A 26,965-nucleotide genomic window follows, 5' to 3' on the forward strand; every position below is an offset into this window, starting at 1 on the left:
AAAGACACCCAACTACACTGTAGTCTCATTACAGAACACTGGTGCGGAAAGGGGCCTGGGAGCTAGAATATTTTTCAAATGAGGAAACCAAGGCCCAGAGAAAGAACGCGATTGCCCAAGATCGCCTGACATGTGGTACCCGAACTGTGACAAGAATGCAGCCCTCGACAGTGCGCTGCACTGCCCCCCATGAGGACACAGCCTCCATCCCTGGGGCAGTGGTTCTCAAACTCAGGATACGAAAGAATCACCCAGAGAGCTCATCAAAAATCTCCATTCTCAGTACATACCCCTCAGCGATTCTCAGTCCTAAATCCCGGTTCGGGACCCAGAATTAATTCCATGTTCAAGCTCTCTCGGGGATTCTGACATGGTGGAGAAACCCTGCGGTACTGCTTTTTAACCTCTAAGGGATAGTCTAGTGAGTTTTTTTCTCTCCTTTAAGCTCTTTTATGCAGAACAAGAACATGGTATATAGATTATAGTGAAGAGTAAAGTCACAACACAGTTGTGTATATAAAAGCAAATATATAAATCATGCCTCCTGAAATTGTCATAACTTAACATATTAATTGCAGTTAAATGGGTTGTGTGAGTTACCAAACTGAATGCTTTTATCTTAATCCAGGGGCTCTCACACAGTGGCCCACCCTAGGACCAGGCAGGTCTAGAGTGACCTCAGGACTGGTTGTCCCAAAGGTAAGGTACTGACAGGCCCACAACCACCATGGTAGGCTCTGCCAGTCTTATGTTCAAAGAGTCATCTCCTTTAAGTTCTGAGAGGGGATGGGAGCCCAGTGAAAGTGATGAGGCTTAAACAGCTACAAAATGATACAACAAGCAAACTTACAAATTTTACATTTTTAAATATTCACTATAAGATAGAACTGTAAATATAAGAAGAAACAAATTGAGTAGCATTATGTCATCATTTTTATAAAAGTATATTTTTTTAAAAATTTTTTCATGAGGAACACATCTTACTAAATAAACCATTAAGCATTCTCTTATGAGAGTTAGCCACAATTCAAAGGTAAAATCACCACCACAATCCACCCACTTCCCAATTTCCAGTTTTTCTATGCAGTGAATCTTTGGTCATCGTATTTCCAGAGACACAATTATCAGTGCTTTAAAGTTAGAACAAGTGATGTTTTAAATGTTCATTCTCTGCAAAAATCCCTTCTCTTATTGCATGGGTTTTCCATGTGATTCTCAAAAATATAATACTGAATAGTTAAGCCAGAAACATTATGATATTATTGTACTCCTTTTTATAAGTTAGAAGAATCTGGTAAACAAGCAACATAATGACATTGGCTAAAACACACTGTAGAAAGGGAAAGCATTAAGAAAAGAAGCATGCTTTTCATGGGAGCACCACTCATACTGTATAGTAGGTACCATATAGAGCTTAGAGCATCACTATACACTCTACCAAGGGCCAAAATTTTGTAAGTATTGATGGCTAACAAAATTTAGAAGTGTTCTTAGAGATTTCTCCTTATTGAAACTCCCAGGTTTAAAAAAAAAAAAAAAAAACCAACAGGAAAAATAAGTCCCAGGGAGATTCTGTGATTTGCCCCCCAAAAATCACAGAATTAGTCAATGGATTTGACCTGCTCTCCTTACATTTTATTGCGGGGGGGGAGTCAAATTTCTAAATCTTAGCCATAATTTCAACAAGAATCTCCATGACACGCAGATCAAAAGAGGTAAATTTCTGTCAGAGCCTGACTCCTCTTTCCAGCCTATTTCCCCTAAATGTAGGCCCACCTGGGTAATATCCCTCTGGCCATAAAAGAGGAAAAAAAAATGCAGGATGGGAAACACCATAATTAAGTATCTGTGTAAGAAAGGCTTTAGCCACACAAAGACCTTTCAAGCAATTTATTCCAATAACAAGTCTCCAGCACCCATAAACATACATGGACATTCTCAAAGGTTCTGATTAAATGCTCACCGTGTTGGCCATGCTGTAGTAAAGGAACTAGATCCAGGAGAGTCACCAAAGTCACGTAGAGGCCTTGATAGTCCAAAGAAGGGTAGTCTGACAAGTGAGCATCACGACTCTGCAGGCCGCGTTCAGAGGGGGCCTCTCGCAGGACGCTGTAAAGGAGGGAGCGAGTAACAGTAGGGTTGATGGAACTGACCTGCGGTCTTAGAGATGGGGTGAGTGGGAATGGCACAGGAAAAAGACACATGGTCATGGGCACTGTCAAATTGGAGGCATCTTGGTTTTCCTTCTTCCCTGTGCGGGACAAAATGCTGTTGGGGGGACAAGGAAAAAAAAGAGACAACAAAGACACAAAGAACAGCACATTACATTGAAATGACACTCTAAAACAAATAATAAAACTCCAGATACATCCCACATAAGATGCAATGGCTCCACCAGCCGTGTGTGCAAATCGAGTCTGGGTCGCACAGCTTCGTGCTCAGAGAGGTAACCAATAGCTCGAGGGTTCGTTTGTGGAAGTTGCATTGCATCTCATGTGTTATCTGGTTAGTAAGGAGCAAAAATATAAAAATGCATGTTTCAGTGCCAAACCCATGTTTTACAGTTTGTCAAGCTGGTGAAGGAGAGGTTTCCTCGAAGGAAAACCAATGGCTTTGCCGAATGAGTCAGGGCTTCTATTACTAATGGAAACAAGCTTTCAAGGCAAAGGAAGTTTTCAGCAAGACTGTCTTAATCACATAAGTAAAAACCTGCAAAATATAGGTATGGCACTTGCAGAAACATGTTTTAGCAAAGAATAAACATGTGTGTTTATTAAGAAGGTCTTAAAAATCACATGTTTATTGCATCAAAATAATGTCTATATGTATATTATGATACTGTTTCATGACATTCTGTCAGTATCATTTGAGATAATGAAGTTTAAACAGGCATATGAATTTAGAAATAATACATATTTCTAAAATGTTAGCTAAACTACATTGGAAAAGCTATAAAATAATATATAGTAGATGGTCTGCAGCATATGTTTGTGAACTAATGATAATGGTTATTTATGTGTGTGTGTGTGTTTTTTTTATTTTGCATGTTGGGGAGGAAACATTTTATTCTACGAATACAAAGAGTGGCTTATTAAACAGTTACCTTCAAAATTCTAAATAGGCAAGCAGTATCTGTCATAAAGCTGTACATCATACAATAAGATCTCATGTGTTACTGCTGCTACTTACGTTATTATTCAACAAAACTCACTAAACACTAAAGGAAAGATAATTTAGAGAGTTAAAAAAAAAGTTTAATGGGAATAAAAATAAACTCTGGAAATAAACTGGCTTTCTTTTAGCCTTCCTTTTTAAACGAAAATGTTTTAGTCAAAGCAATAAAGCAGAAGAGTTGTAAATTTAAAAATAGAAGACATGACTGCTTTGGCCAGATGTTTAGTGTTTTTAAGTTAGGTTATACTATTTATCATTAAAGACAATCGCTATACATTATAGTGATAGTATCTGCTGCACTTAAAAAATATTTTTATATAGTACACTTATATGCTATTCAAAGTGGATAACAATTTATGTTTCACTACATAAAAATAACCTTGTTTTACACTTAACTCTATATGCATCAAACATTACTAAGTTCTTAGTTAATGGTGCTACATTTACCATTTTTACAGTGGTGTCAAGAATTGGTTAGTGTCAGGCATGCTTGCTATTTCAAGTTTACATTTATTTCTATTTACTCTTAGTGCAAAATATGTTACAATGTAAGAAAAATGACTACATGCTTTTTATTTTCCATGTGCCTAATTTACCTCGATTTCCTTTGTCTTCTGTTACCCAATGTCCAGGGAAAAACAATTAATAATAATAAAGATAATTTCAGAATAGTTATGGAATACTTCTTAGCAAGAAATACCTTAAGATTTAGTGTAATTTTTTTTTACTTTTAAAGGGATTAAATTTACCTTTTTTGGTGTGTGATGTATTTAACTTAAAGTAAGCTTATACTTTACAATGGGATAATATCAACATTCCAGTACCATCAGATTTTCCGTCAAACTTTATACTTTCCTCATATAACTTGATTACTCTTAAAAGTACCACCTTTAAATGTTATATTCTTGCTAAGCCCAATCACCAAAAATCTGTTTTAATAGAATTCTATCCCACTAAAATTCCTTTAGAATCACAACAGATGTTAAGTCAGAAATATTATTTCCCAAATTTTAGCCCTAAGTTAGCCTACTACCAGCATCATTTCAAAATTACAAGATGCGGATCTTATAGAAGTGATATAGAAAAACAACATTTTGCCTTAAAGAATAAAATCAGCTATATATCATATATTAATGCTGTCCTTTAAATTAAGCACAGTTCTGTCATCAGACTTTTCCTTGGTGGGGGAAATATAGTACATTATTTTTTTTCAAGTATATTTTAGTATTGTTCCAAAGTTTGATATAATTTAACAGACACTAGTCAAATCGACTTTGGAGACTGTTTTGGTATTTTTCCCTTCCTGTATATATAGGGTTCCCAAATGATAGCAGCAACAAGTTAATACATGCAGGGAGGGAGAATGTCAGCATTGAAACAGTAAAACTTCTCTCTCACTGCCTCTAGATTTAATAAGTAGGTGAAGTTGAGAAAAAAAATGGCTGAAGATGAGTTATCCATGAAACCAGTTTTAAATCACCATTCATGTTTCAATGTAAGGAAATGTTTTAATTTGTGGAAAAACTAAAGAAGGGCTCATGAGTCAATGTACAATGCATTGTGATTTTATGATGTTTTGTGAAGTTTATTCAGAAAAAAAAACTTATTTCCCCAACCAAACTGTCTAACTTGGGAATGATAAAATCATCTACCCCATCTAAAATTATTCCCCAGAGGTCTGTACACCCAACCAAAAAGAATATGAAGAATGCCCTGCTCAGAAGAGTTTGACCCAGCAACCAACTTTTCACCTTTCCTTTTCCCTCCTGAGATCCTCTTTATCAAATATTTACTCCCAACATCAAGAGGAACCAAGAGAAGAAGACCCCTGTGGGTACAGAGAAAGATGAGAAGTTGTCCTGAGGTATTATAGCAAAGAAAATTAATACATAAAATAAACTTTCTATAAGATTACGAATTTTGACATTTGGATTGAATCTCTCTACACTAAACAAAATTTATTTGACCAAGCTATGCTCTAAAACTACTCTGTAGACCTCAAATCAATAATTGGAAGGTCTGTTTTCTTCCTAAGCAATTAAAAATTACAATTCAATTAAGATTTTTGAACTGAGACTAGAATCCCTTTTCAAAATGTATCAAACATTTTCTAAAGAGTTAGCGACAAGTAGCTTTCCTCAAACTTAATGATTTTTAAAAAGACGTCATGTGCTAGCACCTTGAATGGCACCAGCAGAAGATCTGGGGGAAGGAATTCCAAAAGACTGTATGACCTAGGAAGACTACAAACCTTTAAATATTCTGCCAGGTGGGGGAAAAGATTCTTAAAGAAGACCTTAGATTTTAAATATGGCCCCAGAATGCTTCTAGTGTACAATGGACAGACTCCCCTGTAGTGAAGGGGGATTAAAGTAGACGATCTTCACAGGTCCTTCTAATACTAAACGCAAACAAAATCTAAACTCTGAAGTTCCATGTAAAGTGCGTATCTGTTCCCATCCTTAGGTCCCTGCTAAATAAAAATGAGTACAACTCGGCACTCAGACGGAATTTTACCTGGTACCCCAGGTCACCATAAGATGAAGTAAATGCTCTAGAAAGATTGCTGCAATGGACAAAACTTGGACAAAGTCAACACAGTTCAACAAACATGTGCTGATCCTCTTCTGAGAACCAAACTCTGCTCTATGCTCAAGGGCTAGTAAGATGAAAAATGCACAAGAGTCACCTTCTACTAACTGAACCCCATGAACTTTATTGTGAATCTAATTAAGAGCTAAGTGGACATATGTGGACTGCTCAATGCTGATACAGTCAATTACGGTAACACAATCTCTCCTCTCCTGTGCATTAGATTAACTGAAGTTAAACACCTAGGCTAATCTCTGCCTTTGGGAAAATGTACAAAACTCTACTGAAATCAGTAAGGATTATGTGCCATGCATGAAAACCACAGGACTATTCCTCTAAAAATGCAATCCTGACTCAAATGAAGCAGCCAGTACTTAATTTTGCAGATTTTAATAGAAATAATAATAACTCTGGGGCGCCTGGGTGGTTCAGTGGATTAAACTGCTGCCTTCAGCTCAGGTCATGATCTCAGGGTCCTAGAATCGAGCCCCACATCAGGCTCTCTGCTCAGTGGGGAGCCTGCTTCCCCCTCTCTCTCTGCCTGACTCTCTGCCTACTTGTGATCTCTGTCTGTCAAATAAATAAATAAATCTTAAAAAAAAAAAAAAAGAAATAATAATAATTCTAACTTCCTTGAGAATATCCAAACAGGAAGTCAGAGGATTACTCTGTGAGAATTCATCTCTAATTCTTTCTTCATGTTTCATCCCAAGAATCTGAAAGCAAGAAGTGTTTCTGAATGTAAAAATCAATGAAAATGCAAAGGGAACCATCTTGTTAGTAAGTAGAAGATCTTACTATACCAAATACCCAGGCCATCTCATTAGTCTTGAACTAACAGTGTAAGTAAAATAAAGAAATGTAGATATGATTGGTATAGATATATAAACCACCAGTGAAAGTGGTCTGTCATAACTTGGACATACAGGACAATAGTTTAAGTTCTATATTTCTAGTAAGCAAAAGAAATGAAAGAGTTTTGAATTGTTCTTTTATTGTTGTCGTTGTTGTTGCTGTTTTTAATGCTGAGATAGGCAAAGAGAAGAATGAAACTGCATTGGGTTCAGCCCAAGAGTTGAACCTATAAGTACTAAAGTCCAACCCATGACATGTTACCCTGCTTGGGTTTTCACTCTTCCTCTTACTACATGTAAATATGTCCTATAGGCTGTCAACACCACTCTGACCTGCTGCTATGCACAACAAATTGCTAAGTGAGAGAAAGAGCTAAAACATCTGGGAATTGAAATGCTGTCCATGTGACACTTCAAGAAAAGCTAAATTTAACTTCCAAAAAGTTGGCAAGTCTTTGCATGAAGCACTTCCCTTCCTCCCTTAACCTCAGGGACAGCCGAAACTAGGCCTTGGTCTCAGAAGGGAGGCTGGTATTCCCAAAGGCTAAACCCAAGTTTTTACGAAGAGAAGCATCTCCATACCATGCTAACCAGTAGTACTTGGGAGAAGCAGTGTCATGTAATTATTGAGTGTGTGTGCTGTGGATGAGGACCAGCAGGGTCCAATGCTGGTTCCAACACTTACTAGATGTGTCATTGTGAGCAGTTTATGAAACCACTCTATGCTTTAGTTTCATTGTTTGTAAATGGGTATAAGACTACACTCATTTCATAGAATTATTAAAAGGGATTACATGAGATGACATGTAAAGCACTTGACACCTATAATTACTGGTATTATCACATACAATAGCTATGATAAATGGCAGCCATTTTGTTACTCTTGCCAGTAGGAGTCGTTGCTGATACTGTCTCCCACTAAAAAGGGACTCCGCTCAATTGCATAGACTCTTCTCTTGGAGAAGAGTCTACTTGAACAAATTACCTTCATCCCAGTTTTACCATTTCAATGTTATCACCCATGACCATATCCTAACGATCCATCACTCAAGAAAATGGAAATTTCATGTCTTGCGAACATGGCTTCAGTATCTCAAATTTCCAAAATTCCTGATACAATGACGAAGATTTAAGCAGTAGGCTTTAAAGTGCCAATGGGAACATCAGTTTCTTGGCAAAGTGAATTCAGATTTTCCTTCCTACTGAAAAAACAGCTCTCACTTTGTGAACTCCCAGAATTTGTGATAAAGGAAAGTGCTTGCTTGCCATTGAGAACTCTGACCTCAACGACAAAAAGGAGAATTCAAAAGAGCAGACTCAGATGCTTGTTGTATAAACTTAAACTGCTTATCACTATGAAAATTGAAAAATGCTTCCCCTACAATGTGAAAAGAAGGGAAATTGCCCCTAAGGTCCTCGACTCGGCAAGTATGAAATACCTGGGCAAGTCTAAAATCCATGCATTTGATACACAGAATCCCTTTAAAAGAGAACAGGGGCACTAAGTGTTCTAAAGAAGACAAGGCATTCCAAAGAACAAGAACAAGCCCTTCCCAGCAGGGCTGAGAAGACCAGTAGCTGACTTGATCACATGAAGCCTCTTCTGCAAAGCGTTCAGTCGGCCCATGGCTGAGCCCTGACCACTGGGACCTCCAACGGCAGGGCCACGCCCCTCAGCCCCCACTGGTGTTCTGTTCCTAATTCTGATCTCACAAAAATGTTGCTAAAAGAAACAGTAGCAAGTCATTTTGCATGTTTCCAAAAATCAGATCTGTAGCACAAAGATCATGGTCAGTAAGGGAGAGACTGAGCCTTAGAATTTAATGGAAAGGAAAGGGCTCCCCTCCCTTCGTGGCTGTGATTTCCCAAACACCTGAGTGGTTCCCCTCCATCTGCCTATTTTTCCTATTCCTAATGAGAACTGTAAAGGAGGTAAGTACCTTCTGTCTCTGTGTCACAGTCAAAGCGGCCAATGCTTCCCACTCCTTGTTCCCCCCAGAGTGTCCACATCATGTGTCAAACATACTGAACGCAGATGGTTATTCCCAGATCGTACTTCAAGTAATAAGATATACTATAGATAACCTAAAATGCTACTTAATTCTGCTTTTGTTGAAGATCGTCTCCTATTCTTAATTTTAGCAACATAAATTCTCCTTTCCACCCCACTCTACATTAATGCCAGACACAGAACCTTTAACCACTATATAAATCTCTTGAGAAGATGTAAAATGAGGGAAAGCAGGCTGTAGCCATGCAACCCATTTGTTTTTTTCCACTTAGGTCTGTGATCTGATCTGCTACATACCCCCAGAGAACCTGAGTCCAGACTCTTCTGGCAGGGCACAAGAAAACAGAAGGCCCTTCAAAACTTTCAGTTCAATAAAAGCTTAGGCCCCAATCAATTCAGCAGTACTACCTAATAATTCTTTCAAAGTAGAGGATATTTTAAAGCTTACCTTAACAAGGTCTGAGAAAAGTATTTCAGGGTGTTTGCAATATCTGTCCCTGAAGGTACAGGATAAATGTTGTGAAGAACCCGGTTATGATATTCTTGTAAGTACCGAATCTTGGAAGCAACTAGATAAAAGCAAAGCAAAAGCAAAAAAAAAAAAAAAAAAACCAAAAAAACAACAACAACAAAAAAAAAAAAAAGAAAGAAAAATCATCTTGTAATATGTATTAGGTTCATAGTTTTGGGTTTTTTTTTTTTTTAATGATTAGGTACAGAATTTAATAAATATTTTAAGGAAAATATGTTAAATTTTTACTGGAATTCCATGTTAGAAACCACTTAAAAGACCTTTAATTTTTTATCATTATATTCAGCACACAAATTTTTTTTTTTTTACTTATCTGGCTTAATATCCTATTCATAAATTATCTGTGTTTTTTTTTTATCACTAAGAAAAGCAGTATTCCAAATCATTTTATAACCACCCCCCAGTTAGCTTATTATTAGCAAAATAATAATAGATATAATCTCTGCCACTAGAGAATTATATTTAAGATTGCTGAACTAAAACTGAAGGAGAAAGCTCAAAGGTCTTTCAACAACAATTCAAAAATCCTAAAATATAGGGAGTCTCTTGCACAATGGCATCAGTCAAAACCAGATTTTTAATTCAATCCATGATCATTAAGACATGTGACGTATTTAGTGAATGTCTGAACAGCAAGAATATGTTATGAGGACAGTAACTTGGTGAGTATTAAGTAAGAATATAATAACTGGGTGGTAATAAAAATATAAAAAATGAATGTCACATTTTTCTTCCAAGGACTTTCATAAATTAGGAGACTTCCTAATAGCTTTTCTGAGCACGGCTGCTCACATCTTCAAGATTCAGGAGGGACTAAATGGGCTTGTTTACCCTCCTACACCTACCTGGAGTCACCAGCATTGTCCACATTCCTGACCTGACCTTTGACCTGGCTGCAGTGAATGGCCCAGTTCTAGTCATTCCTCTTTGCAAATCCCAAGGGGCCATGATGATCACCGTCTCTCAGGTCTCCTCTTCCACAGAGCTCTCAACACTGTCCATTTGTCCTTTCAATCTTTACGGCTACCAAGGGAGCCTTTTAGGTGGTATGGCTCACTGTCAGCAGTTAACAGAAGACATATCAAGTCCTGGAGAAGCAAGGTCTTGCTGTTCCCAACAGCCCACGGATACAAGCTCCTGGACGCATTCTAACTGAAACGCTGGTGTAAGCAACTTAAGAAAAGTCAAAATGCTTTTGACAGGCGTGGGACGTAGAATCACAGAATGATGACATATCACAACTGGAGGGACCTTAGGGACCTTTTCCCAAAACCATGTCATTTTAAAGATGGGGAAAATGAGGCAATTAAGTTGTCAGTGGCAGAGCTAGATCAGATCTTATACCCCTGGCCCCCATCCTGTGCTCTTTCCGCTGTGACATACTCTAGAACACGACTCTTGAGAGGAAGTCAATATGCAGATAGTGGGTGTTCGCTGCATGATATCAAAGCAATTCCCAGCTGTTTTTAGGTTAATCGTTGATTCTAAATCCCACATATACCATTGATCAAATCTGCCTTTTCTCCCTCCTACTACCTGTACTATTTCCGTAATATGGTTAGCATTTCCCCACAAAAATAAGTCTGCATGGCAGATAATAATACCTTGACTTTGTATAGACATCACCTCTGAAGAAAGCAACAAGTTTATATCCATTGTCTCAAGGAACCCCAAAAGTATTTGGTTGTAAATAACTTTTTTCCTGAGATAAGGTAAAAAGAAGCGATACTTGAAGCTCCTACATAATTTACAAAAACCCATTTCATTCTCGGTGTTTTTGATCTCAGTGTGTTCACCACCTTTTTAAAATCCTGTGACAGGGACCCCCCACACACATTAATAGATAGTTTCTGAGATCAATACTCAGCAGCATGTGCCTTCTGCTCACCCACCATCACAGTAAAGCTTTGTTACTATGACTTCTCCCAGTTTTAATAATCAGCAGGTTTCGGTCAAGTATTTCAGGAATACCATTAATCATTCTACCACCTAAAAAAAGGTGTTGATGGGGCAGGTTGTGGACAATAAACTCATGTGAAGAGAAAAGCCAAAGATCCCAAACTCAGCGTTTGCTCATAATTTAAGAGCTACAAAACTGGCACTACACAACAAAGACAAGCATTCAAAACTGTGTGTGGAATGAATGAATATTCTTTTTAAAGTTCCTTTTGTTAAAATGCAGCCGTGTCTCCTTTCAACAGGTATCCAAACATGCAAGGGAGAACAAAGAAAAGAATCCTTCCCTACTTGGAGACCTCTTAATATTTTACAAATGTCACATTGCATTGTCGTTATTTACTTACCTGTTTGTTTTCTATGCCAGGTTGTAAGTTTCTTGAAGGTAGAAACTGTGTCTGACTCCTGTCTCTATCCCAAGCCTAACACATTGCCTGCCACTTGGTAAGCAGTTGATACATTTGCAGGATAAATGAACAAATGAATTATCACTTTGATGATATCCCCTATCATTTGCAGGTGTTGGTTCTGTAATATATACATGTCTGTCTCCCACACTAGATTGCTGCCTCTTTTTATTCCTAATGCCAGACGTCTAGGAGGTGGCCAAAAAAATAACCGATGAGTGAAGATGGAAACGGGGCAGAAAGAATGAAGGGGAGAGAAAGAAGAACAAAGAGTGGTGAGTAATCATGAAGGACAACTTCTAGAACTGGTTGGAAAAATGGTCATGCTAATTTTTACATTGGTGAATGCAACAAAATCTTAGCGGTGGTAGACTTATTGTTAAATAACTTTCATGTTTTCGACTATTGGAGAACATCCAGGAAGGCCCCTGTCATACAGTGATTTGTAATTGTGCTGGGGAGGTGACTAGAACACATCAACCTTTCAACTTTGTGCACCAAAAAAAAAGGTGGTTTGGCTGGTTGCTAAGCCCATGTGAGCCACCAGCAGCCTCACTGCAGCACAGAGGTCTTACTCTTTACTCAACCATGTATTGCTGCATGAATATTGCTGCAGAAACTCAGATAGTTGAGATATACAGAAATGACCTCCAAACTCGACTGGCCCTCAGACTACATTTCTCCAATAAGCTCCTTCTACTACCTTCTTCAATCACTGCTTCATTTCTCTCCGTGTTTTCCAAAACTCCCCCACACCCACTCTTTTCCTTATACTTTTAAGAAAGCAGACGCCATCTGTTAGGGACTGCATGTTACCCTCCACCCCCAAAATCATATATTGAAGGCTTAATGTCAAAATGTAACTGTATTTGGAGATAAGGCCTTAAAGTGGTGATTAAGTCAAAATTAAGACCCTTAGAGTAGGCTCTAATCCAGTCTGCCTGGTGCCCTTCTAAGAAGAGGACATTAGGATATAAGACAGACACCAGGGATACATGTGCACAGAGAAAAGGCCATATGAGGACAGGAGGAATGCGGCCATCTGCAGCCCAAGGAGACAGGCCTCAGGAGAAACTAAAGCTGCTGACACCTTGATCTTGGACTTCTGGCATCCAGGACAGCGAGAAAATTAATTCCTGTTGTTTATGCCACCTAGTTTGTGATGGCAGCCTAGCAAACTAATACACCACCACAGAGGAAATTCTCCAAGAGTGTAAGTCAGAGCTAAGAGTCCAAGCTCTGAAATCAAACAGTTCTGGATCAAGACTTTGGCTCTACCTCTATTCATCCCCCATTTCCTCATCTGTAAAATAGGGATAATCATACCAACCTCATGGAGCTACTGTGAATTTTAAGTCCCTGTGCCAACCACTTTGCATAGTACCTAGTACCTACTCAACACAGAGCAGACAGCAAAGCCTACCCACATCTCCTTCTTTCCTCTTCAAATCAAACATCATCAATAGGACCACTAGTGTTCCCCTCCCACTAAGTCATTTCCATTAGCATTCAAATAAACTCTAGAATGTCCCTTGTTAAAAGGAAACAAAAAACCTCTCCCTGACTTGACATTCCCATCCAGCACTGGCCTCTCTCTTGAGAGCCAAGATTATAAGTTGTGTACAATCTCTCATCTCTCCATCACTTCCAATTCTTCTATTCACTCCAGTCAGTCATGCACCTGCACCACTGCACTGTCTCTCCTTCTCCCACCATCACACGGAGCCTCCACATTGCCAGATCCAATGGACACTTTCTAGTCATCATTTTAGCAGACCTTTCAACACATTCCATACAGCCAAGCCCTTCCTCCTTGACACTCACTCCCACTGGCTTTGCAGCGACCCCACATTCTCCTAGCCTTTCCCCATTGCTTGATGTTTCATATCAGATTTCCTCAGGGCTCAGCCCTAAACTCTTTGTTCCACTCACTCCAGATTCTCTCTACAGCCAATCCCATCCATCCATAGTGCCTACAGCATGATCTGTGCCAACAACTCTTAAATGCGTATCTCTGTCCCAGACCTGTAGCTCTTCTGGGTAACAGACCTCATCTATTCAACATCTCTCCTTAGCAGTCTTACAGATATTGCAAGGTAAACGTGCTCCATACTGAACATTTTTCTCATCCCTTACCCCTCAAAAAAACCTACTCCACCATCTATGCAATATACCAAGTCACCCCAACAAAGTATTCTAAAAATCATCCCTAACAGCTCCTGTTCCCTCTCCCTTACACTCTCAATCCAACCTGTCACTAAGTCCTGTCAATGCTATCACCAGAATATACCTCCAATCACTCTTCTGTTCTTTATCTTCACTATCGTAACTGGGCACCATCATCTCCCAATCAATTGTGAAAGTCTACTTACTCATCTCCCTGGTTCTCTCTTGCCTCTTTCCAGTTCTTCCTCCTCAGAGCAGTACAAGAGATCTTTTCAAAATACAAACTATTTCATGCAAATCCTTCAGTGGCTGCCCATAACCATCAGAACAAAATCCCAAATCCCTACCATATTATACAAGGTCCCTGCCTCCTTTCCAACTTCATGTCATACTTTTAGAGCCAGATACATTGGTTCTTGCTTCAGTTTTCTGAACTGGTCAAAGCCACTTTTTGGCCTAAAAACCTCTATAATGCTTATCACTCTTCCTAGAATGTTTTTCCTTCCATGTTTAACAGGCTAACTCCTACTGTTACTCCAAGGCTGACTTAAAATATCACTTCCTTATGGACGTCTTTGCTGCCTTCCCTGTCTAAACAGATTCTCTTTCCTCCACCTTCATTTTGCTTTATCATAACACCCTATTCTTTTTTCTTCCACAGTAGTTAGCACAATTTTTAATAGCCATTTGGTTAATGTTTTACTTAACAAAACTGGGATCATATATTAGTTTTAAATCATTTTTTCTTTAAATCTCAAGCATTTTCCTATGTCACTATTTTTAAATAACAACCCATTCCTATTTTTAAATTTCTATCAGTCTTTGCTTATTATCATATAAAGGCAAAAACTTTAGGTAAGTCCAATGGAAAAAAATAAAAATTATCTAAAGACCCACTACTCAGAACTATAGTTACATTTTTGTGTTTTATCCTTCTACAAAATTTTCTCTGCAAAAATATACATTTACAAAATTGGGATTAGACTGCATATAGTTCTAGAATCTGCTTTCCTTGCTTCCCATATCAGAATACATTTCTGCATCTTCATTTTAATGGATATACATTTTATCTATGTAAGTAAATTGTAAATTTTTTCACCAATCATCTGAGATTTGGGGTTATTTTTCAATCTTCTAGTCAATGTTGCACAGAATATCCTTTCAAACATGAGCACACATCTTTAGCTATTTCCTCAGAATACATTTTCAGACACAGAGTTGCTGAGTCAAACAAGAAATACTCAGTTCTAAGCATCTGATAGGGGCTGCCAGGGTGGCACATTCAGTTAAGCACCCAACTTTTGGTTTCAACTCAGGTTTCAACTCCTGATCTCAGGGTGGTAAGATGGAGCCCTGTGTCAGTCTTCATGGTCAGCGGCACAGTCTGCTTGAGATTCTCTCTCCCTCTGTCCCTCCTGCTCACGCTCTCTCTCTCAAATAAATTAAAAAAAAAAAAAAAAGAAAAGGCTGTTAAGGGGAGCTTAAGTGGGTGGCTCAGTTGGTTCAGAGTGTCTGCCTTCGGCTCAGGTCATGATCCCGGGGTCCTGGGATTAAACCCCACATCAGGCTCTCCCCTCAGAGGTGAGTCTGCTTTTCCCTCTCCCTCTGTGATCTTACTTTCACTCTCTCTCAAATAAGTAAATAAAATCTTTTTAAAAATAAATAAATAATTTAAAAAGCTGTTGATAGGAACAGAGATACTTTCCTTCAGAAAGACTCTTTCTCTTTATATACCAGTCACATACATATGAATAATAATGAACAGTGTTTACTGAATGTCTGCTATTCATCAGATGTTCCATACACATTATTTTTAATTTTCACAATAACCTTTGGAGTAGGTTTTATCATTGCCATTTACAGTTGAATAAACCAAACTCAAGAGTAATTGACTTAACCAAAGGCAAAAAGCTAGTAAGTAGTAGACCAGATAGTTTCCCTGGCTTTAAGCCAGGTATTTCCACCGGGCCCTGCTGCTCTTTAATTACTTTTACTAGCTTAATAATATTTAATTGTATGATATAGCATGAAATATTAATCCTGTCCCTATTTCACTTTTTTTTTTCCACTTTTTGATGACTGGTTATTTGATGACTACTACTTCTGTAAGGAATACTGGAGTGAACAGATGAAATATTAACCTAAATGTGTTTTTTAAAAAAACACACACAGGGGCACCTGGGTGGCTCAGTGGGTTAAAGCTTCTGCCTTCAGCTCCAGTCATGATCCCAGGGTCCTGGGATCAAGCCCCACATCGGGCTCTCTGCTCAGCAGGAGGCCTGCTTCCTCCTCTCTCTCTGCCTGCCTTTCTGCCTGCTTGTGATCTCTGTCTGTCAAAAAAATAAATAAAATATTTAAAACACACACACACACAGAACTTGTTTACTTCATTGGTCCCACAGTTTTCTCCTTGAAAAATCAAATCCCTTTAATCCTTCAGAGTCACACCATCCATGAAGCCTTCTTCAAGAATAAGAAGGCTTCTTCTTCTTCTTCTTGACTATAGCCATGATCACCACTCCCTTTTCTGACTGCTCAGAGCACTCCGTATCTGCCTCCAAAATTTTGTCATTTCATTATATAAATGTGTCACTAATGATAAACTGTTCCAGATGGTTCTAAATTAGTTTCATGTTTGCAAACTTAGTAATTCTAACAACACCTTAAGAACTTTGAGGATGCCAAAAACAAAAACCAAAAAGCAAAAAACTAAAACAAAGCTTTGAAGATACAATTGTGCTAAACATCATTTCGAATTCCCTCAGAATTTGTCACAATGCTAGGTGCACCACAGACGGTCAACCTTAACAGTGCAGTGGTTAAAGTGGATTAAAAGCTTTAATGTCAACTCTGCTATACCCTATTAATGCTCTCTAAATTCATTAAAATTTTAATGTCATGTATACAAATAAGTAATTGCTAAGTAAAATGTGTTTGTGTAAAATAATGCAGAAATTTTTTCATGATTTTTTCTCCCATCTCTCATTCAGTACAACTCCAAATAATCATTTCCCTTGATCTACTCCAAAAATTTTTAAAGGTTCTTCATTATCATTTGCAGAACTTATTCATTTTTTTTCTTCAAAAATTTTTTCTTTTCATGAGTTGGAATCTAAACATTGTGGGTACCTGTCATGGAGCCATCACGGGGTCCTGCAGAGAGATCTGGAATGCAGTGTCAGTCCCCATCTGCAGCTATGTGCGACCTCAGGCAAACCATTTAATATCTCTGAGCCTCAGGGGTTCTTATTTGTTTGCTTTGATTTGTTCTCCTCTGGTTTCACCAAATGAGAAATTAAAACAATACTTCCTCTACATTCTTTACAAAAGCTAGTGATTAATATTCTAGATTTGAAAGCATACCCCCTACTTCCATCTTATTTTTTATTGTTTTCTTCTTCCACTACATAAAGTGAAAGACTTTATGGATTTGCTGTCATTGCTCCCTTTTAAATGATTCATCTTCTTTTCGGCTAAGCTTTCACTGAGAAATGACAGACATAAATAAAGAGGACTGTACATACTTCACGAATTTGGAATACTGTAAATATTTACCATGATGGTTAAAATAAAAAATTATGCTTGTGCCTTTTTCATGTCTTCTCTTGATTAGAGAATCAGAAAGGAATCAGACATCCTTCTTAATCATCTTGCATATCTTAATTCACCATTTTTGTGTCTTCCAGGTCCAGAAGATTCTACTTGTTGGTGCATATGGTTCTATCTGTAAGTCATCTCTAAATAAAATCTACTCTCTTCTCCAACCACACTGACATCACCTTAATTTAAGCCTGCAAAATCTCTTTCCTAGATTATTGCTCTGACATCCAGACTGAAACCCTTATGGTCCCTTTTCACATGATCTTCCAGAGTCATCTTTCTAAAATGCAAATCTTCCCCATTTCCTGCTGGTTGAAATCCAAACAATTAGCTAGAAGAGCCTAACATGAACAAATCCCTGCTCATCTGTCAAGCTTCATCTGTCTTTTCCATATGTATCACGGATCAGCCATAAACAACTTGCAAAAACCCCAATTCATAATGCTCTTACCTTTCCGTGGTTTTTGCCCACTATTCTCTCTACAGGAATGCAATCCATACTTAACTGCTTGGCCAACTCTTTATAATTCTTCAAAGTTTAACTGTAACCATTTCCACTGTAGATAAGTAACTTACCCTACCACAAGATGCATCTCCTTGGTGCTTTCCTAACACACAGGGCTTCCCTCTATCATAGCACTCACCACTATACACTATAGTCATTATCACAGTGTCTCTTCCACTAGGCTGTCAGGTCCTGGAGATCAGAAGCCAACTCTTGTTTTTGTATACCCAGAATTTAGTTAAGTGTCTGGTTCTAAATGAGTGTCTGGTGAAAGAGAATGAATGAATGAATTCACATATCACAGGATTCTTGGTCCAGCAAAGATGTTTAGAATTTATATTCCTTTCATTGACCGGTTTTGGATCTTGGCTATGACACTAATTCCCTCCCCCTTTCCTTCCAATTTCTTGTAAGAAGGACAATTTGTATCACAAGACCTACTATATCACTTTCTCCCAAAGTCCCCAATTTCACCACTAGCCATCTAGGGGTCTGGTTGAAAGCTGACTGAAGGACTGAGGATGGGCTTGTGTCTATAAAGACGGAGAGAGGGTAAAAGAGTGAGAAGGGCAGACAGAAAGCCCCACTCTAAAGAATTAACTGCATGAGAAACCGGGTATGACCTTACAGTCATAGAACAATGTGTGCCCTACTCCCACCTGACCAGCTCAGGACACAGACTCGGGGCTGAGGAATATAAATGGTCCTCATCCTCTGAGTCAGTTTCAACTGAAGATTAGAACTATGCGCCTCTGGGTGCAGGAAAGTAAAACACCCTTCACACAAGCATACCCTTACGAAAAATAATTGGGGAAAATAACTTTAGGAGGAGAAGTGGAAAATATACAGGGCCTGGCACAGCTAAAATTGGACCCATTCTATTCAGATGAGTTAGACTCGCTCTCTCTGCTGCATAAGGACCACAGAGAACTCCCGAGGGCAGAGGTACCCAGGCTACCCCATGTGAAGACACAATTTGAACCTCTGATACTGGTAAAGAATTCAGTCTGACAGAACTTTGGTTGGAAGATAAGGTTATGTCAACATATCAGAATTTGGAGTCTTGTCTACTGTCCATTGAGCATAAATTTAGCCCAGTCACATTTAAAAGTCCTCATTAGGGGCGCCTGGGTGGCTCAGTGGGTTAAAGCCTCTGCCTTCAGCTCAGGTCATGATCCCAGGGTCCTGGGATCGAGCCCCGCATCGGGGTCTCTGCTTAGCTGGGAGCCTGCTTCCCTTCCTCTCTCTCTCTGCCTGCTTCTCTGCCTACTTGTGATCTCTGTCTGTCAAATAAATAAATAAAAAATAAAATCTTTAAAAGTCCTCATTAGTATCTAACTTCTGTCTATCCTTTATTTTTACATGGAGCTGTTGGAGGGTATGGTTTGGTTTTGGCCTTTTTATTTGTTTACTTTTTACTAGCAGAATTTTAAAACACATAGAAGTAGAGAGAAAAATAAAATGAAGCCATGTATCACTAAACCTCACTATCGCATTTGGTTTTTCATCAGATCATTTCACTTATAAACACATAAGTAGGAGTGCCTGGGTGGCTCAGTGGGTTAAAGCCTCTGCATTCAGCTCAGGTCATGATCCCCGGGTCTTGGGATCAAGCCCCACATCGGGCTCTCTGCTCAGCAGGGAGCCTGCTTCCCTCTCTCTCTCTCTGCTGCCTCTGTTTGCTTGTGATCTCTATCAAATAAATAAATAAAATCTTTAAGAAATTAAAAAAAAACACATAAGTATAATCCCCAACTAAAAAGAGGCTTACAATCACAATACTACTATCACATCTAATAAAATTAATAAATAAATCCCTTAATATCAGAAGCCAAACAAGATTTACAAAGGACATTTCACAAATTGCATCTGCACCCCTTCTTCATTCCCTTCCGGTATCACAACTGCAAAGTGCACTCACCAGCTCCTAAGGAAGGCTTGAGAACACAGAGAGTATGGGTGTGTGGTCTCTTTATTCCATTTCTGCCCCACATCCCAGCTCCTCCAAGTCTCTCATTATTTCACTATTACATACGTAATTTTCTGCAGCTACTACAAGAGTCAGCTCAACCCTCTTCCTCACCTCACTCCCAACAACTAGAGTTTTTCGCACAGAAAAAAAAAGTTCTATTTCACAGACAGAAAGATAAAGGAAACAAAAGTTTAAAACATATAGAAAATTAGGGTCAACTAAAACTAAAACCCAGCCGTCATTTTAATTTGGGCTCTTCTACTTCTAGCTATGAAAAACTCGGGTAAAATAATGAACTTCTCTGAACCTCGATTTCCTAACCTATAAAATGGGGATAATGATATCTATCACTCAGGATTGCTAAAGGATCTTTAAATTAATAAACTATTCAACACAATGACTGGCACATAGCAGACAATAAATCGCTACTGTATTAGCAGTTACATGTGTGATCCTTCTCCTTTCCCTTTCCCAGTCCAACCAATACCCTGAACTTTAAAAATGGAAAAACCTGTGGAATAAGGAAGACAAATACAAAGCAGTCATCTTTTATCAACAAAAATCAAATATAACCTCCTACATACACACACACACACACACACAACCTATTACTGCATTTGGCACTGAAATCCAGCTTTATATTCAGAGACTTATCTTTTTTAAAAGATCAAAAATAAATCTAGCTAATAATAAAGACATTTGAAAATGGAGATGTGGGGAGAACAATTGTTTGGGAGGTCTAGCGAGAAATCAGGGTTCTTCACAAATCCTTGATCAAAGAATGATCCTTCTTCTTTGAGGAAAGGAAGGTCATCCTCTTCAACTGAAAGCAAAATGTCATAAAAGATACAAATGAAGGGTGGGGAAAAGGATATACCTATTTAGAGAGCTAAAAGAGCCAAATCTCCCCTCAAAAGCAAAAAAGATGTCAGATGTCACAAATTTCATTGTCAATTTGTCCAAGCATTCATATACTTACATATATGGACTTCAGTTGGTTTTGGTTCCAGGTGACAAACTTTACCTGGACCTTTCAGCAGACAGGGGAGATCAGTGACGAACACGTTCTTTGGCAAGTGATGCCAACACCATCAACATCATTACATTGTAGACCATCACATTATCATCAACAATTACCTTTAGCATAGCCATTTACATTTTTCAAAGCATTTCCATAGGCATTATTCAGTTACATTTTTGAGCAACTAACTTGTGAGAAACAATATATCAGGTGCTATAGAGAACTTTAGACATCAAGTAAAAGTCAAGCAGCAAAGGGGAAGGAAAAGGTATCAGTACTCTCACTTGTTTGTTTATCAGATACTGACTGAACACTCACTATGTGCCAGGCAGGATAAATCAACAACAGAAAAGTCATAATCCTCATTCCACTGGTCACAATAATCCCAATAATAATTCCAAATCCTAAGCATTTACTTTGTGACATAAACACAAAAATAATAGTTATCTTATTATTTTTTAATTATTATTATCCCCATATTACTGATGAGAAAAGCAAAGCTTTGGAGAGGTTAAGTAACTTGCCTAAGATCACATAGGAGATAAATGACAAAACCACCTTCTGACATGTCACCTATAAAGAGAAACAACTGAACTAGTTGTGGCCCACCATATATCTTTTAGCACATTTAAAAAAAACAACACATAAATACATAAAATCATGCTTTTATGCACAAGTTAGTGAGACCTATCCACTTGCCAACTGGAAAGTCTTTTTTTTCCCCACCTGGATAAAGTCTAACATGGAAATACTTCATTTTCCAGAAATGGGACAATTAGAGTGAAGAAAAGGGGGAAAACAATTTATTTGAGTCGAAAGAGAACACTACTGTTCTAGTGTCTATTGCACTACTGGTCAGGAGAGCTTGTTCTAGGAACCATGAAAGTCCAATTTCATGATGTGCTGGGGAAAATGATAAAGACAGTGCTTCACACTGAGTGTTTCATGGTATTAGCAATGGTTTGACATGGAATATGGAGCTCTATTTTATTTTAATGCAATCAAGTTAGGTTACAGAAGTTTGTTCTTTAAAGTTTCTAGGGTAACCTCCTCAGATCAAGATTTCAAAACTGAAGAACCAAAGAGGTCAAATTTTAAGAACTTCCTACCCGATCCAAAGAGTGACTCACAAACCTACACCTTCCTTCTGGTGTGACAAGACATCCAAAGACTGTACTTGAAACTGCAAGGTTGGGGGTGGGGAGAAACAGGAGTATTACTGATTTGTTCAAGGAAGTATAAATCCAAACACAGATTTAGCAGATGAAAACTAGAGAATGTTTTAATCTCTCACTGCTAAACTGCACTGAGCTCTCTATAATCATAGATTTTTCAGGAACTGAGGAGCTATTCAGTAGAAATTAAATAATTTCAGAGATATAAACAGAGGCTGATGACTATGAATCATACTTTAAGTTTCTACATCTAAGTGCAATACTAAGACACATCTGAATTGTCAACCATCTATCCAATCAATGTGGCTCCATTTCAAAGCAAAATGATTGCACCAAAAATAAATGATACTGCCTGAGAAGATACAGATATCTCAGAATTGCCTAAAGAAGATGATGAATTATAGACAGCACTGTCTTGAAATGCAAATATCTGGTTATGTGGGACAAACTTGGGAATACCTGGGATCCTGCTTTCCTGTTAAAGTACATTGTCTTCCGTGACAGCTCTAAGTCCAAGCTGAGATTCACGACCGATCAGGAGTTCAAATTCAGACATGCTATGACTCAGAATATATGATATAATACTCAAGAATAATTCAGTCCACCATGCAACATTTGCTCTAACTTGACCAAAACTGAACAATTAAATATAAAATTGTAACTCTTTAGAGACTCTTTCACAACGTGACAGGCACCATTCTAAGCATCTTAGCCTTTTAACTTCTGTAAACCTCACAACAAGCCGATAAGATACGTGCTAATTTATTCACCCTGCCCTTCTTTTTTCTAAGTATGAAAAAAAAAGAATTTACCATCAATTCTTTTAAATCATGCCGTCTACACATTATTTGTACCTTTACTCATTCAGTAAATATTCCTTGGGGGTCAATGATGTGCCAAATCCTGGGGATCTAATAGTACATGAAACAGCTACTCTGAGCTCATGATGCTTATAGTAAAGCGTGAAAGATAAATCAGGAGGGCAAAAAATTGTTCCAAACATCTATAAAGAAACACACACACACACAAAAGAAACACACAAGGGAAAAAAAACATACAAGGAGCTACAACAGAGAACAAAGGCGGCGACAGGAATGCTTTCCTTACGTAAGGTGGTTTGGGAGTCCCCTCAGAAAAGATTATATGTAAGTTAAGAAATAAGAATGACAAGATGCGGGCACCTGGGTGGCTCAGTGGGTTAAGACACTGCCTTCAGCTCAGGTCATGATCTCGGGGTCCTGGGATCGAGTCCCGCATCGGGCTCTCTGCTCAGCAGGGAGCCTGCTTCCCTCTCTCTCTCTCTCTGCCTGCCTCTCCATCTACTTGTGATTTCTCTCTGTCAAATAAATAAATAAAATCTTTAAAAAAAAAAAAAAAAAAGAATGACAAGATGCTGGACATGAAAAAATGGGAGGAAGTTTCTGGGTTAAGACCACAAAGTGAACGCAACCATCCAAATCATAATACCTGGAATGCACTAAACTACAGTAAAAGGATTTTTTAAAGATTTATTTATTTAAGAAAGAGACATAAAGAGAGCAAGCAGTGGGGAGAGGCAGAGGAGGAGAGAGAGAGAATCCTGAGGCAAACTCAGCACTGGGCACAGAGCCTGACATGGTGCTAAATCTACCACCCTGAGATCATCCATGACCTCAGCTGAAACCAATAGTCAGACCCTTAGCCAACTGCACTGCTCAAGTGCCCCTAAAAGGATTTTTTAAAGACAAGAAGAAAGGGACAATACACAACAAGACACTCAAAAATGTAATTCTAAAAGCTTGAAAGCCAGTAGACAGGTTAACAAGTGACTTGGCAGAATTCCAGGCCAGCAGCAAGGGAAGCTGAGGTCCAGTGATGTGCATCTCAGAATTCTCAAAAGGCTGGAATTGGCAGTACCAGATGGCTCAGGCCCTGGAGGCGTGGGGCAGGAATGGGAGCTAAAACAAGAGGGAGTGGCTGAAGGCTATTTAAGAAGCACCTGGGTCCTTACATTTTCTCCCCTACTTCATCCCGGAGAGAGTACCTCTCCCTAACTCAGTAGATCTGAAGTATATTACCCAAAGAGAATATACACCAGAGGGTCTCTGGAATGGAAGAAACCAAACCCAGTTGAAGACCAGAGCAACAGACCTATCCCTAGGAAATGTGGTGGCTATATGAAGTGTGAATACAGAACACAAAACCAAACCAACCCCTACTCCCCAACACCTAGCAGTCAGACCCTCACTTTTCAGGTTGGAGGAATGGAAAACCTCTTCTTTTTCCTCCTTCCTTCTGTGAATCTGACCAATCAAAGAGGAAAGATCTGAAGATAGACTGTGATATGAGGGGCTCCCCCAATAAATAGCTCACCAATATGTACAGGTTAGCTTTGTAGTCCCAGCTCTTAACCATGAGCAGATAGCAAAGAATGGCCAACCATCTAACATTGGAAGACATACCAGAAAGAATAAAAAACCAACTTGGAGAAAGAGAAACTATGTAGAAGAAGAAAAGCTTTAAGACTTTTTATTTTTAAAGAATTATTTATTATTTATTTATTTGAGAGAGAGAGAGCATGAGCAAGGGTTGGGGGGAACAGAGGGAGAGTGGGAAGCAGACTCCATGCTGAGTGTGGAGGTGGATGCGGGGCTCGATCCCACGACCCTGAATTCATGACCTGAGCCAAAAGCAGACACTTAACCCACTGAGCCACCAAATGGCCCAAAGAAGAAAAACTGTGGAAAAAAAACAAAACTTATTATTATCAGAAAGATTAGAGGCTCTACTCATGAATGAATGCTGAGGTGCTATAAAAAAAAATACACAGAACAGAACAAAAGAGAGTTCTTATAAATTAAAAAACACAATCTAGGAAATAAATAATTATTAACAGAAGGGCTAGAAGATAGAGTTGAGAAAATTTTTCCAAAGTATAGCAGAAAGAGACAAAATAAGAGAAAAATGATTAATCCAGGAGGTCCAACATCAGAATAAAGGAAATCCAGGAAAAGGCAATAGCAAAATCGGATGGGTTTAAAATCATTAACAATATTGGTTAAGAAAATTTTAGAAAATGACAGATTAAAAAGACCCATGACAATAAATAAAAATAGGCACATTACAAGGCATATCATAGTGAAATGTCAGAAACTGGTGACAGGAGAAATATCCTACAGACTTTTAAAGATTTTTTTAAAATTCATATCAAATCAGAAGAGCTTTGGATTTCTCAAAAGCAATACTGGAAGCAAGACAAATAATGAAGCAAAGCCTTTAAAACTCTGAAAAAAAAAATACTTGCAAAGTAGAGCAAACTATAAATCAACAATTAAGGATGTTTAGACATTCGTGGTTTCAAAAAATGTATTTCCCATACATCTTTTCTCCTGGGAAAGACCTGGTTGTGCATGAGCACAAAGGGCCATCAGTCAGTATGAAAGCACTATATGTTGTTCAAGAGACAGACTGTTCAAAGATGTCATCACCAAGAGCCCCACAGCCCATATACTGGATTTTTGACCCAAAGCAGAATGCCTGAGGGACTATAGCCCAGATTCCCTTTGTTCTTGAGTCAGTGAAGTTCCTATACTCTTCCACAGTCTCCTGAAACAGCTAAGGACACTCATTTTATTCCCAAAGAAGTGTTCTTCCTCGACCTACTCCTGAGAACTAGCGAGAGACATATTGATCTTAAGTAAAAAATACAGAGTAACCCACTCCCTCATCACATTTTTGCCAAAAGTCCAGTACTTGGCACACACTGCCACGTCCACCCAAATTTCCAACAATGGTAAGCCCTGCTTTCCTTGGACAAGCTCTCTCCTGACCTTGCTCAGTGATGTCCCCAGGAGGGCCTCTCAAGGATACCGAAATCACACTGTGTCCCAGACACTCTGTTTGGTTTATCTTCGTGATAGGAGAGACGGCGCAGAATTCCGCATACGATTTCAAATGAATAATATATACTCATGTACCAACCACCCAGATTAAAAGGCAGTCCATTCCTTGTACTTTCCTGTATCCAGCTCTAATTTCATCCCCCTCACTCATCACAGAGGTCAATACTTTTCCAACACTTCTGTTAGATAGTCTCTTGGCTTTGGTTATAATTTTATCCCCTGAATATGTATATAGTGTATATAAACACTGTATTATTTAATTTCAAAAAATTTAAAAGCAAACACAAACCCACTAGTAAAAGGAAAGCACAATACTGCCATTGATGTGGACATTCCCATATTTACAGGTTTTGGTCCTCTCTTAATGGCAACAAGGATAAAGAAAGAGTAAACAGGTTCTTGAAACTTCATTTTGACACAGGCATAGAAAGTGGATGAAAAGTCACAGCCTGGTTCTAAAAGTAACAGTCATTTTTTTCAAGGAATGGATTTTAATACCAGAAAACAGGGCTAAAAAAAAAAAAAAAAAAAAAGTAAGGTGGGGCGCCTGGGTGGCTGAGTCAATTAAGCATCCAATTCTTGATTTCAGCTCACAGTTTTCACTGAAGCTCATCAGCTTCACAGATTTCATGTCTCACAGTTGTGGGATCAAGCCCCACATCAGACTCTGTGCTGAGTGTGTTGCCTGCTTGAGATTCTCTCTTTCCCGCTGCCTCTGCCCCTCCCCCTACCTGTGTGCATGCGCTCTCTCAAAATAAATAAATAAAATCTTTTTTAAAAATCAGGTTAAGTATGTCAAAAGAGGAAGATTCTGGGAAGAATGCAATAACAACACAAGTTGTTGAATCAACCCAAGTCTCTCACTAAAAGCAGCAGATCAATGAGGATGACAAACCCACAGACTGGCTGACAATATCTACAACAAAATTGGGTGGCAAAGTGGCCCCATGAAGCAAGTCGGACAGCTACATGCCCATATGGTATTGGCATCCATACTGGAGGACCCAAAAGAAACGTCTGAAAGTCCTCTAGACATGAGAACTCCCAAAATGTCCACAGATACTCACTAGAAAATGTGATGGCTCAATCTGAAAACTGAAGTCAAAGCAAGAAGGGTGT

At 38.6% G+C, this 26,965-nt stretch overlaps 1 protein-coding gene across 17 annotated transcripts in view; it reads right to left on the minus strand.

The window, feature by feature from the left end:
• UNC79 (unc-79 homolog, NALCN channel complex subunit) overlaps positions 1–26,965 on the minus strand; it is a 239,117-nt gene that overhangs the window by 192,401 nt on the left and 19,751 nt on the right. For 9 of the 17 annotated variants that reach the window (XM_082733285.1, XM_082733277.1, XM_082733282.1 and 6 more), the window contains 3 exons: positions 9,080–9,200; positions 3,771–3,788; positions 1,964–2,268 (listed from right to left, as the gene is read on the minus strand). In XM_082733285.1, the coding sequence (XP_082589411.1) occupies positions 1,964–2,268; positions 3,771–3,788; positions 9,080–9,200 (444 nt within the window). Of the gene's footprint in view, positions 1–1,963; positions 2,269–3,770; positions 3,789–9,079; positions 9,201–10,008; positions 11,514–26,965 lie in introns of those variants that run through there. The other 8 variants (XM_082733281.1, XM_082733280.1, XM_082733284.1 and 5 more) reach the window with 5 other exon arrangements.

Source organism: Mustela nivalis (assembly GCF_964662115.1).
Source record: "Mustela nivalis genome assembly, chromosome: 6".
NCBI classification, from domain to species: Eukaryota; Metazoa; Chordata; class Mammalia; order Carnivora; family Mustelidae; genus Mustela; species Mustela nivalis.